General features: G+C 40.4%; 1 protein-coding gene across 1 annotated transcript; it reads right to left on the bottom strand.

Moving 5' to 3' along the window:
- Positions 1-1,344: 1,344 nt before the first annotated feature.
- LOC121720020 lies at positions 1,345-7,345 on the bottom strand. The gene is made up of 4 exons (XM_042105853.1): positions 7,323-7,345; positions 7,002-7,107; positions 1,678-1,994; positions 1,345-1,643 (listed from the first exon to the last, which is right to left on the bottom strand). Exons 2-4 carry the CDS (start codon positions 7,085-7,087, stop codon positions 1,345-1,347), a joined length of 702 nt encoding a protein of 233 aa, XP_041961787.1. The 5' UTR covers positions 7,088-7,107; positions 7,323-7,345.
- Positions 7,346-17,493: the final 10,148 nt, after the last annotated feature.

Genomic DNA, 17,493 nt, shown 5'->3' on the forward strand with positions numbered 1-17,493 from the left:
GTTTGAAATGTTTTAACCTGCAGCTAGGCTACTTACAGATTGTGGCATTGTGATAGTGTGTCAGGCCACTGAGCGTTTCTTAAAAGATGGCATTACCATGTCAAACACTGTTTTTGTCTCTGAACTCGACAAAACGCACCAGCCCAGTTTAGGAGCATTTAAATCAACTATTTAGTTATTCACATTAGCCTTTGCTATACGGAAAAAGTATGCCTATTTGCTTGACCTTTTCGATCTAGATGGCTCAAACTGCACATATTCTTCATCAAATGAACTTGTTATGTCTATATTTCTGTTCAATATCGCTAAATTTAACAACAGCCTATGCTACGTTGCTACACCAATCTCAACGTCTTTTTTCTGACAGAAGTTGAACGTTTCAACTAGCCCACCTGTGACATCAATAAGCATCTCTCCTCGCCGGGCTCACATTCCAGCTGACATTTCAGACACATCTGTAGTTACACAAACAGGGAGGCTATTCCAGCGCAAGCATTCTGTTCGCGTTGCATCCGCGGCAAAATTTAGCTTCCGCTGTTTAAATAGGCTAAATGCATAGGGCCTGCATTCACATAATCGTTGCTGGATCAGACAAGTTTTTTTAATTGGGCTCTTGTGTTACAACGCATCAAGATGTGTTCGAGTCTGCGCGTGATTTGTAAACTCAGTTGTAACCCCATACCCCCCCCTACAATATTTTCTCATTGGATCTGCACGAACCACGTAAGTCCCCTATTTTGGATTCAAAACGGCGAATTTCGCCGAAAGGTGAGGAGTTTTCATGCCTGAGGGAAAGTGCTTCAGAGAAAACGTGTTTATTGAAATAATGAACATTCTACTGTCTACATTTACAGCACGTTGAATCCCTGGGAAGATCTGTGTGTTGTGTGGAGGAATTCGTTTATCTTGTTGATGCAGTCCTTCATGTCACTCCTCCCCATAGCAGGAAATTTCGTTGCAGTGTTGAGACCACAAAGTTTTTCACATTCTGCGACTGTGCTCGTTGCCCTTCGATCCATTCCAGTTGGTGGTTTTGCTCCAGGCTTTATAAACTCTCCCTGCTCCTGCTTCCATTTTACATTGACTTGACATTTTTTTTTTATTGAATTTTTGCTACGTTCTCCTAATGTGCCTTTTGCACGAAAAAGAATGTTATCAGCAGAATGCATTCACGCTTCAATCAAGAATCGAACTTTGGTCGCCTGCATTGTACTCGCCTGTTCTGCTACTGTTTGCGTGTTTTCATGAGTGTGTGTGTGTGTGCATGCGTAATGTACAGTCACTAAATGTACACATATATTAATATATTGTATGATCCCCTCATGAACGGAATTCCACGAAATGTCATATTGCAGTGGAGCGCTCGTCCACACTGGTGTTGCGGGTAACGGAGTAGACGGAGCCACTGGCCGTGCTGAGGTAGGCCTTGAGGGAGCTGCACCTGAGGCAGGGGCTCTTGCTGAGCAGGAGCGTCAGCAGGATTCGGCTGTAGCAGAAGATCAGCATGGTCAGTGGGATCACAAAGCCCAGGACGTTCATCTTGAAGATGGCCCCGGCGCGCAGGCCACCTTTGTCCTCGTAGTCTCGGCCGCAGACATTTTTGGCCGTCGCGTTGCTATTGGATAATTTCACTGCCAGCACTTCTGGGAACGATGAAAAGATGGCGGTGATCCAGACGACGATGCTGGCGAGGATCCCGTAAGAGCGCGTGCGCGTCTCGGGCCTGGTGCGCCAGGAAGGGCAGTGAGCTGACCAGCAGGAGGTCGGCCAGCGCCAGGTTGAGGAGGCACACGTCTGTCATGCTCCGCAGGCGCACCCCCATACTAATAACCCACACCACCAGGCCGTTTCCCAGCACCCCCAACACAAAGTATATGGAGTAGAGCGCAGGAAGGAAGCTGGCAGAGTGACGGGTGTAATTGCATACCCCAGTGTCTTCGTCATCTATTGTGTAATCCTCGTATTCCACTGTGGTGGAGATTTTTAGAGCAGACCTGAGGGGAACAGGAATACAATAAGCACACTTGTCAACAACGAAAACAAACAAAACTTCTGAAAGGAACTATGTGCAGTTTCTTTTAGTTTAAAATATTTAGTTCATTGAGCAGGATTCATTATTTTAATTATAGTGGATGGAATTCACTATCTTGAAATCTCCTGGCTTCTTCTTCTTATAACCTTTTCTTTTTACCTTTTCAAGAATGAATGCGACTCTAACCACTTAACGTACAGACATGTTGAAATAACCATTGTGTCGGTCTGGAGTTGGAAAAGAGATGTATTTTTTCAGATTTTCTTAAAAGTTTATACTTTTTGAGAAATAGGGGATTAAAAATGTCAAAAAGCTCATTTGACTTGTATGGCTGTGATGTCATAATGGCCTAAAGCCTGCTGCGCTCGTTAAGCTCCCAGAGAAGTTTAGTCCAGGCAATCTGTGAGAAAAAATCACCCAACCCAAAACTAATTGCAACAGAAATGATTTTTGTTGTATTCAGTTCATGAAACCTTCCCATATCACATACCAAAAGTCCATGAAAATCCAAGTGGTGGAACATTGTCAAAATTGGAATTATTTGTGCATAGGTCAATGGCGAAAAGCTGCACCTGTGGCAGTTTTATTGAACTTTCATAGTACAGGGGATATGTGAAAATTAGATCAAATTCTTTCATATAAGCATGAAACTTGGTGAACTTGTACAGTTTGGAGCCCTGAACATTTTCAGATATGAAACCATTATCAAAAAACCCTAATGATCGCCGTGGCAACTATTAAATGTTCCATTATAACTGAATTACGCCTATATTCTTCATTATATCTCCTGAACCAAACATGGTATCTCAGAACAAGTAATGCCTACAGGGATGAGCAGTATTTATTGTACATGTATTCCATATTTCAAATACAAAATATATTGTATATTCGTAATTTGTATTTGACTGGGTTGAATAAAATGACTTCGTATTTTGTATCAAAATACTTTATAGGTATGTATTTTTGTAGTTTAAAATATTGACAAATATTTTTGGTAAAACCAATACTTTTGGTGATGTGATGACATCGTAAAAGTGCAAAACAATGAATGTAGCCTCTGACTGGTGCTGACTTTTGCCCACACTTGTGATAATATTGAGATTCAGGAAGATGATCCAGTGCAAGTTGAGTAACTTTAGGCGGGTCAATATAGGGTTCAACATAAAAAAAATTGATACAAAAGGTTTTTTTATGGATTCTGGTACTGTTAGACATGCTAAATAACATACTAAAATCTAGTAAAATCTGACCTTAAGAAATGGGTCATTTGGGGGCAGCCGTGGCCTAAGGTTTTACACTACCTAAAACGCATTACGCCACTGACCAAGAAATACCTGGTCAGAAATCCATGGCGAGTTGTTTATATGTTATTTTAAGAGTGCATTATCAACAGTGATGGGCGGGTGCACAATTACACCCTGCTTTTCTCGTCCACAGGAACGTGCACCAGCTCACATCCATAAAAACATTATAAATTACACGATTACAATGGGGAACATAAAGTTATTCACCATCATTTTCAAATTGTTAATGACAATTAAAAGTGAATAGGCGAGAGGCACATATGGAGCACAGCTGAAGACGCACTGTCACGAGATGTAAGCAACTCCTCTGCAGGATAAATGTCCTTAGGTTTCTTATTTAGTCATTTAAACACTATTGGGGTAAGTGTTGCCTTTTTCAGGCTATTTTGTCAATGGTAACCTATTGTCAGTCAATAGTGAAAGTAATTAACTGTGTATAACTGTTTTGTCGTTGACTATGACACCACGGAGAAGTTAGTTTCACTTTGCCAATGAGTTCAAATAATACACGAGTGCAGATGCGTTTATAGGCTATACTCTGCTTGGTTTTAGTAAAGCATGGTTTAGTGGAATACCTGTTCCATACGGTCTCGGGTGCAAACTGATTCCTTCAACTGCGCCGCTGACTATCAAAATACCGATGCGCTTTTTGAAGTCGCACTGCTTGCTGTTAAAGAGAATGACAGTATCACTCTCATTGGTTTAAAGGATGTTACGCCCAAAACACACCCATGACTAATTAAGAAACATATAGATCCACCATTTTGCGCCAGGTGCCGGACTTTTGAAAACAAAACCACCCCCAATGTGGACTGGACAAACCCCTAAGCTATTTGATAGTGACCATGCGTATTAGACAAATATAGCCCTATATCTCAATTACTATTCAGCCCACAGGGGTGAATCTGAGGACAAATGATGGTCAAATGAAATAATAATATGATTTTAAATGTTAACATTGAACATTTTGGAATGCTCTACCTTTTTCAGCGATATATTAAAATCAATGTGTTTTAATACAGAGTAAATGCAAAACAGGAATATGTACCATGTCCAAGGCATGGGGGAAGATAATACTTAACTGGTATTATATCTCATCTAGAGGGCATATGCTTTTAGAAAATGAATCTGTTTTCCCTGGACATGGCCAAAATGTATCCACTTTACACTAGATTCACCTTTGCAGAATAGAGGGCAATGTATTGTGCATGGCATGGAGAAAGATGGGAAATGTCTTGAATTGTGTAATGTCTCATCTAGAGGGTATATGCTTTCAGAAAATATATAGTTTAGGGTGTTTCATTTGTTTTCCCTTGACTGTACATGCCAAAATGTATCCACTGTACACTATATTCGCCAATGCAGAATAGAGGGCAATGTGTTGTGCATGGCATGGAGGAAGATGAGACATGTCTTAATTGGTGTTATATCTCATCTACAAGTAATATGCTTTCAGAAAATATATAGTTTAGGGTATTTAATCTGTTTTCCATAGACAGTATAGGCTAAAATGTATCCGCTTTACACTAGATTCGCCTATACAGAATAGAGGGCAATGTATTGTGCATTGCATGGAGGAAGATGGGACATGTCCTAATTGGTGTCACATCACTTCTAGAGGTTATATGCTTTCAGAAAATATATAGTTTAGAGTATTTAATCTGTTTTCCATAGACAGTATAGGCTAAAATGTGTCCACTTTACACTAGATTCGCCTATACAGAATAGAGGGCAATGTATTGTGCATTGCATGGAGGAAGATGGGACATGTCCTAATTGGTGTAACATCACTTCTAGAGGTTATATGCTTTTAGAAAATATATAGTTTATGATGTTTAATTTGTTTCTCTTAATAGTGCAGGCCAAAATGTATCAGCTGTTCACTTGATTCACCTATACAGAATAGAGGAGTATGTATTATGCATGGTATGGAGGAAGATGGGACATACGTTGATTAATGCTATATTTCATGTACAGGGCATATGCTTTTAGAATATGTATAGTTTTGGCTGTTCTATGATTTTGGTAAAACCATGACCCATGCATAGGCATGCATTTTAATTATTAATCTTAAACTATATTTATTAGTATAGCAAGCACCTTTTGCCAGACGTCACAACAATAGTCACCTCTTTGGAGGCTAGTTGCAGTTATCTGCACCTTTCTGTCGAATTTGGACATTATCATGTCCATCTTTAACTTTACAATTTTCCTTCATTCATTCACTTACATAAACATGCTGTGCTGTCTGATTACTGTTTTAGCCAAAATTGTGCAAAGTAAAGAGGCATCATACAGGCCCCTCTGATTGGACAGACAGTCTCTCAGTCAACCCCCGGGCAAGAGGTCAATTACTATAAGTCTTGGAAAATGATGGACTGATACTTGTGATATACTGTATATGATTCAGTGACCTCTAAATCAGACCACCAAAAACACTTTCCTAGGCTTAATAATGCTTTTAAGTTAAAACTATGTGTTTGTACAACTTTAACATTGTGGAACACTTACATGCAAAAACACACTGGCTCTATTTAAAGACTCAACAACCATTTCCAGTTGGCAACAAACCAGTCTGAAATAAGCCTGAGAAATGTACTAACTCTTTGAAAATAAAAGAATGTTCCTCAACAATGCAATATTCTAAAATTCCATGTTAAGTTAGATGGGGTCAGATATTCTTTAGAATGCTTATTCTACAACATTCTAATTACAGTTTTGTCAGTATTTGCTGAAGGATAATGCATAAAACAACCCTCATTTTAACATATTTCCACCAACTGGATTTTCATGGACTTTTACTATGGTGTTTAGATCATCAATTGAAATATAAAAATGTGAAAATAAATTCTGTTGCAATTAGTTTTGGGTCAGACCTCACTTTGCCTGGACTAGTTCCCGGGCAAATTAGAACATACAATCTGGTGCTCCTTCTGTTTAAGTGTTTCCCGTGTGTCAAAATCACAGAAAAGTCACAGCCATATCTCATGCTTTGCGCATTATATCTCCAGAACGGTTTGACGCATATGCTTCAAATTTGGTACAAGTGTTTGTATGGACTCAAAGATGAAGTGAGTTGATGTTGGAGGTCAAAGGTCAAGTCAATGAACACTCTGAGTGTGATATCTCAAGAATGCCTTGACATACATGCCTGAAATTTGGTATGAGTATTTGTATGGATTCAAAGATGAAGTAAATTGATGTTGGAGGTCAAAGGTCAAATGTCAAAGTCAAAAACACCTTGAGTATTACATCTCAAGAACGCCTTGACACACAAGGTCTTTTGGTACGAGGGTTTGTATGAACTCAAAGATTAAGTGATTTAATGTTGTTGTTTTTTCCAGGAATTTCCCCACCAACATTAAGCCAGCAGCTTTCCATCCACTATTGTAATTCCTCTGGTATTACATTCTAGTTTCATTTATTTTCATGTAATGATTGAGGAAAGTATAAAAGTGTGTAATTGACTAATCCACATTTTCAAGGCTAGAACTGCAGAACAGACAGAGGCAAACATGCACTGCTGAAAGAAGAATGTGTTGACCTTTAAATATCTGTTGAGATATTTAAGAGATCACCTTATAAGACATGCGTTGATCACTCAAATCAGATGTACTGTATACAGCTGTTTGAGGATAGTAAGTGGTCGATGCCACTGGTCTTACCTGTATGTGTGAGTGGAGAAAGCACTGGCTGTGCTAGTCAGCAGACTTTGAAGCCCATCATGAGTGGCACTGCTTATGTAATTCATTATTACTCGAATACATAGACCTGCAGTAATGCAATACAACAATATAACCATTATAACCAAAAGAAAGTCAACGTGATAAAGGGTTAAAAGTGCACTCTGGGGTCAACCTAAGGATCTGACTAAAGAAACTTTGTTACATTGCTAAAAAAAAACACTTCCTTGTGAATATAACAAATGTAGAATATTTCAATGCTGAATAAATAAACAAATGTGCATGGAGTTGAATTATACTTACACTCTAGTCGTACTTGCTGTAGAGTTCTGTAGCGGACATAACACTGTATGGGTAAGAGGGTTTTGGTGGTTGATGGGCTAAGGATGTGGGTATAGAGAGGGTAGAGAGGGCTTGGCCTAATTAACTGAATGTTCCACAGTCCTGTTTGAGCGTTTAATGAAAGATCTAATGCAATGAACTGTAAAGCATACAAATCTACATATCAAATCTAAACAATGGTTAAGACTTTATCATTACATATCATAGCAAAGCCAGCAAGCAACTTGATGTCAACATGACATCACCACAATGAAATTGCTTATTTCTGCAAATCGCGTCTTTCCTGTTAACTTAACAAGAAAAACCGTGGAGCTTATCATGGACCAAAATCAACATCACACACTGCAACCAAGCTACAAAGCTTACAAATGATGGATCTCATTGTCCAGACTTCGATGGTCCGTGGTTTCCACATGGCAGGACATAACATTTTTTTTGTTTGTTTTTTTAAACTCATCATTTATCATAGATCAGTATGTCAAGTAATGGTCAATGCAGTAGGTTCATAGACAGTGTTGGGGAGTAACGGAATACATGTACCGTATTCAGAATAGGCTACAAATTATGAGTAACTGTATTCCGTTACAGTTACAATTTAAATAGTTGGTATTTAGAATACAGTTACATTGTTGAAATCAATGGATTACATGACGATACTTCTGTTTCATTAGTTTATTCACTGTCTAAATAAATTAAGGCAACTCCATTTCCCAGAAGCTCCTGAAAGCAATCTATGTCTAAATTGTTTCCATGTTTAAATCCAAGCCCCGCCGCCTTGCACTAGCCTCACATTGCACCCATCAAAACGCAGCCATCGCGCATTATGGTCGGAGACCCTGAAATGAGAAAAGTAAGTGGAGGTAACTCCTGTTCCTCACTGATCGTGGTTCCTGAATTCCGGTGTGATATTGACCTAAAGTGTATTGAAACATGAGTGTGAACGTATGTCTCATAGACCATCTCGGCTTGTCCCCTGCACTCCAAAATCTGGCGCTAGTTAGCCGATGCTACCAACAGCTTTTTCAATAGTGGTGCTTCGGCATCGGGCTAGCCATGCAAATAAATCACTGTTTTACACCCATTTACGAGGCTCAATGTATCTCCACACTTCATTGGTAGACTTCCGAGGGCCCTGACATTTAAAACGAGACATTGAGAACTTCTCAGTACTTCAGAAAAAGCACTGGTAGTTTACTTACAAGACGATTTATACAGACAGTATCTTCACGAAGTTTAGCGTTTGCAGCCATCTTGAATTTAGTCACGATAAGTCGAGCAACGAGTAAGAATGAACAGCTATGATAAGGGATCAGATTCCAAAAATAATTCAGTGGAAATGCATGGATTCCAGTTGCTGCTACTGGAAGAAACTGGAATCCATGCATTTCCACTGAATTATTTATGTTGAATTGAGTCATTCATCCATACATTTCTTGTTTTAGTCCATTTAGGCAAACTTACTATATGGTGAATCTAGAGTGGGGGTATCACCCAAAGAGGTCTGCAGCCTCAGACTGGTTTCTTACACTGGGTGTCTCTGTAACAAATATAAATGATTATGCCAAAACATGTTGAACTCTCTCCCTGCTAACTGATTTGGATTTCTTTTGACATTCTTAACTAGTCCACTTGACTTACCATTAGTCATCTTTGGTGGCTTGCTGAGCAGTCCTGTGCTTTTGGCTACATAGAGACAGAGAAAGTGTCGCAAACAATATTTGTTTGGCAAAGACATATTTAAGACTTTTTACAATAAACAACCCTGGCGATGTGCAAAAACAAAGAAATGTAAGAAAGGTGCACAGACTCACTTTTTTGGGCTCTGGGTTCTTCATCTGATAGTTCTGGTTCTAATGAATTACAACCAAAGTTAATTGACATTCCAGGAATACAAATGTATCAACATTTGGAATGTGATGGATTACATACAGCTGTAAGTATGCTTGCCTTCAATACAATCAGAAAATTGCTTTCTTTTTACTGCCCTTTTCCCCAGTTCTGGAGGGTCTTCTGAATCTGTCTGTGCTGACGATGTATAGTTAAACTCAATGCACTCTTTTTCACTTTCTGTAAAAAAGTCATAAGTTGCAGTCATGTAAACCAACCAACATGTGTTATTTGGACATTTTCTTTATAGCAGTGTGAAAGATACATGGATGTAAACTAGCCCAAAATCTCAAATTTGACCAGGTCATAAAAAAATAGATGTTTTCACCTGGCGTGTCTCGCCTTAAGCATCACATACCTGAAGTAAATAACATTTTTATGAGGGGAAAGTCCAGCCAGTATCCAGCTGGATTCGTCTTGTTTTTCCAGGCCAACGCCCGTCCCTTTTTTGGCCATCTGATGACTTTCCTTTGTTCGTCAATCCAATTTTTTGGCAGCACCCCTTCAAAAACTTTATCACCCTCCTGCCACACAGCCCTCGCAAACGCCATAATCTGAAACAAATAAAAGTAAAGTTATTATGCAACAGACTTATACTGAACACAATATAAAATAGTGGCGCAACAGGATATTCTTAGCGATGCAGACTAACATCCCCCCAGAACCCTGCACACACCTCCACCTTGACTAACTAATTTTCTGTGGGAAACACTGTACCTCAACAACAAAGTTGTTCAGTTATGCAGAAATGGAATAGGGTTTAGAAGGTTTGACGTGTGCTTTTCGGGAATATATCTGATGGCCACACTTTTATTCCCTAGGACGAAGCAGGCATCCTTGGGCCTCACTGAACCGGTAAGTCTTTCTTTGGTCTGTTTTGATTTTGCCCCCTGTTCCTGCCTCTCTGCCAGTCACTTTGCCACCTGCGTCAGCGGATCATGACTTGTTTGGACCCTTTTCTTGATGGTTTGCATGAAATTCTCAAATGGAAAGGCAGAAATCTCATTCAAAGAGCAACTGAAATGCAAATTGTAGACTGTGAATCTGTCTCCATACAGTAGATATCTTGACAACTGTTAACAAAAAAGGTCAGCAGGTCAGCTGCATATTGGACTAGAGTGTTCCTCCTGTTGGCATTGGTGGTAAGCAAGATGGACATTCCCACTGTCAGACAGAGAAAATGATCGTACACGATGATCGTACACATCAACCAGTCCATCAAGGACCACAGGTCCTGTGTACAGAAGGAACTGGCGGAACTCTGTCGCCTTCCATCGATCCAACTCGGCGACTGCCCTGGGCTTCCTTGCCACCTCACTTGCCATTTCATTTCTTAGCCCTACAAGTCTTGTAGACAATTCAGATCTCTGCCTGGTAGATAGTTTCTGGGGGTTGGTCACGAGGCAGAGAAAATGCAGAATTCGCCTCACAACACCAAGGCACACAAGGTGCATATAATCGAGGACGAATGACGTCACACATGGTACTCCTGCTCTTAACAGTGGGGTCTCTCCATTTTGGTGTCCTTTGTAGGCTACCTGGCAGAACTTTTCATCTGTCCTACTAGGGAATTTCTCTTTTGAGTTGAACACCACTCTTCCTTTCTATTCACCCAGCTCCTCACACCTCTCACAGCTATTATAGCCTGTATGATAGATGATGTTTTTCAGAAAAGCCCTTGCTGGGCCATCACAGATAGAAGGCTTTCACCGTAATTTTCACAATTGCCCCATTATATTGAACGCAACTTGTTGAGAGATTATTGATGTCTTCCACCAAGACTTTTAAGTACTCTTGTATAGGCTCAGGCTTGGATTTGCCACTGTAAAGTGTGACTATGAATGGCTCTGATTCCTTTGCTTTTGCCAGGATGGGCCAGAACTGAGTCCCACTTGACTTGAAAATTGGCACACCATCCACATTTATGCACAAGGAAATTCGGTCTATATAGGAGACTGTTGAAGTGCTCTTTGTGTGCCTCTCTCTACTAATCCATAGTAAATATAGCGGCGATTACATCGCTCCTGCAAGCTCGCTACTTTTGGAGTTGACAGAAGGGTCCTCGAGTCCCTTGCCAAATCTTCATGCCCATGTCTTTGTAGGATGTGCAACAGCTCATTTACTGACTTATGGGTACGTTTGTTAGCCAATGGCCAATCTGCCAAGTCACTCCCCAGATCACTTTCCGATGTTGCCTCTGTTTCGTTTTCAGATTCAAGCCACACAGCCTCTCTGTCACATCCCTCGTCATCACTGCCACTAGCCGCATCAGTGTAGCTGATGTCCTCATCATCGTGAGTGGACTCTGACTCCATTGAGTTCTCTTCGCCCAATGCTTTATGGTTGACTCAACCCTTCTCCAGTTCCTGAGGTAGAGCGAATCCATGGTTTTTAGACCACTAACTGAAACAAGAAACAAACCATACAACGTAGTATTGTGTTTTTGAGGTTTGCATGCTTTGGTCATGTCCAGTAGGATGCAGTGCAGCACGGGAAATTACTAAAAAGAATCTCCTGCAAAGTTGTAGGGTCACTGATTTCACAAGGTCCAGATGGTGTTTTGGATCACCAACAAAATGTCTGAAAAATTCATCAAAATCTTTGCACACTTTTTTATAATTACCAAAATAATTATAATTATTTCCTAATGTTGTTTGACTAGCTACCTACTTTTATCTGTGAATGATTCAGGGCCCTATCATGACATTCTAAAGTGCATCGTCACTCATCAAAAGTCTATTCAAATTTAGTAGGATGTTCAGTTCACATTGGGAGGGGTTTCGTTATCAAAAGTGGAGCGCATGGCGCAACAAGGTGTTCCTAGGTTTTTTAATCAGTTATATGGGTGTGTTTGGGGCGTAAAATCATTTTAAACCAATGAGAATGACATCTGGCATTCCCTTTAATGGCGCAAAGCGCGATATGTCAAATAAATGCATCGGTATTTTGGCATTCAACGGCGCATTTGAAGGAGGCTGCTTGCGAGACCGTATGAAATAGTCATTCTTAAACCATGCATTACTAAAACCTAGCATAGCCTTCACGCATTTGCACTCGTCTATTATTTGAACTCATTGGCAAAGTGAAACTAACTTCACCAAGGTGTCAGTCAACGAAGACAGTTATATCCAGTTACTTTCACTATTGACTGACAATGGGTCATCGAAAACATAGGCTGGAAAAAGCAACACTTACCCTAATATTGCTCAAATGACTGAATAAAACAACATTTATCCTGCAGAGGAGTTGCTTATATCTCGTGACGGTGCGTCTTCAGCTGTGCTCCATACGTGTCTCTCGCCTCTCCCCTAATCACTTTTAACCGTCATTACCAATTTGCAAATGATGGTGAATAACTACCCATCATTAGATGTACAGTATTTCGTAATATCTTTATTCTAATTATGTTTCCCATTGTAATCGTGCAATTTGTAATGCTTTGCATGGACGTGCGCTGGTGTGCGTTCATGAATGATAGAGGGATGGTGCGTGCACCTGCCAATATGACTGTTGACATGTGCTCTTAAAATAGCATATGAACAACTTGCCATTGACTTCTGACCAGGTTTAGGTGGTGTATGATAGCGATTTTTACGCGCCAGGCCCCTCCCTAGGTTGTTAATTGCCACACCCCTGGTCGCAATGTTTAAAAAATAAACGTGCAAAATACCGAATTAAGCTTTGCGCCGGTGAATAGCGAGCTTTACGCCATGCGCTGGAGCCCAAAATACAGCCCTAACTGTATTAAGCTACATATTGCTTAAAGGAGAAGTTCGGTGTGATATTGAACTAAAGTGAAACATTATACCGAGTGTGAACTTTTGTCTCATACAGTAGCTCATCTCGGCTCGTCTCCTGCACTCCGAAATCTGGCGCTAGTTAGCTGATGCTACCAACAGGTTTTCATTGGGGGTGCCTCGGGCATCGGGGCTAGCCATGCAAATAAATCACTGTTTTACACCATTTACGAGGCTCAAAGTAGCTCAACACTTCATTGGTAGACTTCCGAGGGCCCTGACATTTAAAACGAGACATTGAGAACTTTGAAAAAGCACTGGTAGTTTATTTATAAGTCTAATGACAAGTACGAATGAAAAGGTATGATAAGAGATCAGATTCCAAAAATAATTCTGTGGAAATGCATTTCCACAGAATTATTTTTGGAATCTAATCCCTTATCATACCTTTTCATTCATACTTGTCATTAGACTTATCGTTACATTGTCGAAGATTACTTGATTACATTTTGTTTATGTGTTTCAATACATACAGGGATGGGCAACGATACATCAGGACGTGGCTTATTTTGAAATAAAATACCAAATACCCTCTTTTTAAATGTATCAAAATAAACTACTGTATTTTTGTATTTTGTAAAACTCTAAATCAGCTTTTTTATCCCAAACATTTAGGCTATTAAAACTCGAATAAGACTACATATGGAATATCACACACCAGGAATTCCAATACGGTTCAAAAGTTCTAAACAGGCAAACTTATGAGCAGGGATGGATTACTGAACAGGCCTAATGGACCCAGGCCCAGGGGCCCAAACCTCTGTGTGAAGTCACTACTATGTTCAGCCCTGATATCGGAATAGAGCCCCTCAGTCATACATAGTCATAGGTTATGTTATGTGATATGTCTTAATAGGGCCCCTCAATCATATAACAGGTTATATTATTCACCCTGATATCTAAACGGGGCCCCTCATTTAAATAACACGGGTCACACTATATGCGATAATCATGCTTTGTAATTGGCATATTTTTTTCACAGCAAGATGCCTTAAATGTGTTGATGGTTATATTATAAATCTCAATCTGTCATTTATTTGCACAAAACTTGCCAGAAGTCAAATGTAAGGGGTTATTGCCTTTTAGCACACCCAACTGCGACCCAGCTAGAGATTAAAATGGATGCCTATTTTTTTCCACTTCATGTGAGTGGTTCTGTGCAGAAATACAAGACCAGTTGATAATCATAATTTGTGTTTAAAAGGGGAAGTACTGTATAAGGCTACATGTGAACTAGGGTGACCACCAACCAGCCTCTGAAAAGGAGGACAAGTTATCTATAAAGCGAGGACAAATTAGCCAAAATGAGGACACTCCAAAATGTCTGCTCATAGGCCTATTCCAGTTGAGTACCTGTAGCTAGCTGGTACATATCTGTGTAGTGTGTATGCTGTGTGAACTTCCTTCCCAACACCTCAAGAGTTGTACTAGTAAGAGAGCCAGAAGACCAGGCTTTTAGCTCGATTGTTAGCACACTTGACTCCCAAATCCAAGGTGCTGCTGTTTGTGGGTTCGAGTCCGGGCGGGTGCAGGGCTGAGCCGTGCAGATCAGCACAAGGCATTGGTGCCATGACCCAGATCAAGAGTACCCTGGAAATCCAGAGTTCTCACGAGAGCACAATGGAATTGTCTCTGCGAGACACTCTGGCAAAGAGCAATGATGCACATTACTTTCACCCCAACATTCCGGGGAACCAGCTAAACTGATGAAGACAGTGCTGCAATGTTGGAGGACGGTACACATTGGTCGTAGTGTTATCAGATTGCGTCGAAGTCCGAAATCATTCAGAGTAAACATGGTCTAGTGTTCCAATTGCATGCAGTGAGATTTTTAAATGCATGCTTGTTACCGCCCCTCGAGTTGGGCCATTACATTGTTCTTTGCCAGACCCTTAATCTTTCGAGATTATCAGGACTGGATTTCCCAGGCTAGATCTATGAAGGTATATTGGGTGCAAAAGTCGAGCACATTTAACTGCAGATTTTGCATGTGCACACTAAAGTCATAAATGTGTAACAGTAAAGTTGAAGTTGTACATATTTTTTTTATATCTTGTTAACACAAAATAGGGGCTACGGGTTCACAAATCCTTTTTACAGGTACACAAATCCTATCCTGTGAGTCACAACTTTCAGGAGTCATGCACTCGACACTTTTGCTCCAATCGTTGCAGCGCAGTTGGTGCGAAACACATTTGCACATCCGTGTTTCATAATTTGAGAACTGGGGGCCCATAAGTCCATCAAGCTGTAAAAGTCCATCAAGCTGTACGAATGGTCACCCTAGACCATGGGTCGGGAACCTGGGGCTCGCAAGCCACCAGTGGCTCTTTTACTGCATGGCTGGGGCTCTCGGGCGAAATGGGTTGGTGGCAAATATGTAGGTCTATCTGAGTAATTTAATATAACTTTCAACCTCACTTGACTCCATAACCGTAGCTTGCACAATATTGTTACATTTGTGGTTCATTGCCATGTCAATATCAAACAAAATCACCGATATGCCTCCATTTCAGTCAACGAGAACAGTTTAATTGCTATTGTTGATGTGTGCGCTTGCTGTAGGCTAGATAACAAAAAAGTCAAAAAGAAAACATCTGTGAGCATAGCTTGCGAGCGAGCACAAGTGGGCTAAAATGGGAAAGTTTCCATCCAAAGACTGATTCTGAAAACTCAAAATGAACTGCCTGTTATATATCGCACACTGCAACGAGTTAGTATTGCTGTGCTAACCCTGCTCGGTTCCACTTGCATGAGAAATCTTCCTCACATATGAAAAATATAAAGACAAACCTGCGCTCACGTTTAAGGGCAATTCCGCGCAAAACTGTACTTAGTTGGCATTATGGATATGACAGTTTGGCGTGGAATTGCCCTTAAATGATGACAGCCTCAATTCTTGCATGAAACTTCACCTCACTGAATATGAGCCAGTCAGACTACAAGGCCATCACCAAATCTAATCTCTAGTAGGCCTAATGTTCAATTTCGCCAATGACATGTCAATGAAAATTGTTGTTAACTATGATGTTACTTTGCATACCAAAGGACACTGGGAAAATAGGGGGTGGTGTTTAGCTTACATGGGAAGCCTATACTATAAAGGCCTATACTTGTCATTCCACTTTACATTTCAAGTTACTTGCACATTATTTTTAAAACTAGTAGAAAATGTATTTTTCTTATTACTACGTACATTGTGCATTTTATAAGTGACAAGTGTAATAGATCACCAGCGTAGGGCAACAAAGTACCGTGAGAGGTGGTATGTAGTGCCCCCTGTTGGGTTGTGATGGTCAGTGCAGTACCTCAGGATATGAATGTTGGGTACAAAATATGAATGAAAACTGCCCAAACAAGTAAGCAGACTTCTGTAACGTGGCTTTGTATGCTGTGTATTAGTTAGTATAACATTATGTGCATTTCATTTAACCTGAATTGAGTGATCACTCTCTCACATTCCGTTAGTTTGTAAAATGTCATCTAGAGGTCAATAGCTATAGCTTTGTACAATGTCAAGTCAAGACATAAGGGCAATTATAAATAATGAAAAACAAATCATCAAAAGTAAACTTCTTTTCAATTTACCCACAGCATTAAAAACATGATCACCCTCCAAAAAACCATATTTGCCCACCTCAGGCATACATTATTGTGACCGCCGTGCAGCGAAGCGGCGGTCATATAGGTTTAGTCAGATTTATTTTTTTATTTTTTTTCGCATGCGCAATTTTCCGTCAAGGATTCCCGGGACACTGAAAGACCAGGGTGCACGAAACTTGGTGGGCATGTAGCCCCACAAGCATAGCATGGAACCATGCTTACAAACTTTCCAATGCCTCGTTTTATGAGTAAAGAACATAGTTGTACTACTGTAGAAGTTTCGTAGCATTCAGGGCATTATTAGTGGGGTAATTTACGAGATAAAAGTTGGTACCATTACGACTGCAGAAACTCATTCGTTTCTGACAGCGCTACTCGACCAGGGTTCGACCAAGGGAAAACAGGTTCTGGGAGGGTGTTTGGCTCGGGGTTATGGTGCAAAGGACCCTAGGGTGAAACTACTCCGAACCGTCGCTTTAAGACTGTACAACGAAGCCTATCTGATAGCTCAAGGTCTCGGGTAGCAGTTGAACAATGCAATGGTGGTCCAAAGGCTGCAAGAGACTCAGCTTCTACCGTACAACAGTTGACTGACCAAGAGTGCGAAGAGGCAATATCCTTGATGAATCATTATTCCGATGAAGCACTGGTTATGGAGAAAATGAAGGCCACTTTTGAACACAGACAGAAACTTGTCTGTGATCCTGACAAGTCAGTAGATGTTCTGGACACCTTCCCAAGATTTCTTGACATACCTGGCCTTGTGAGTTTACATTTAATTGTGAAATATAATCATGCTAATTTATTAATTAAAAATTAAGGTTCATGTTAAGATGTGCTCAGCC

Source organism: Alosa sapidissima, chromosome 10, assembly GCF_018492685.1.
Source record: "Alosa sapidissima isolate fAloSap1 chromosome 10, fAloSap1.pri, whole genome shotgun sequence".
In the NCBI taxonomy this organism is placed as follows: domain Eukaryota; kingdom Metazoa; phylum Chordata; class Actinopteri; order Clupeiformes; family Clupeidae; genus Alosa; species Alosa sapidissima.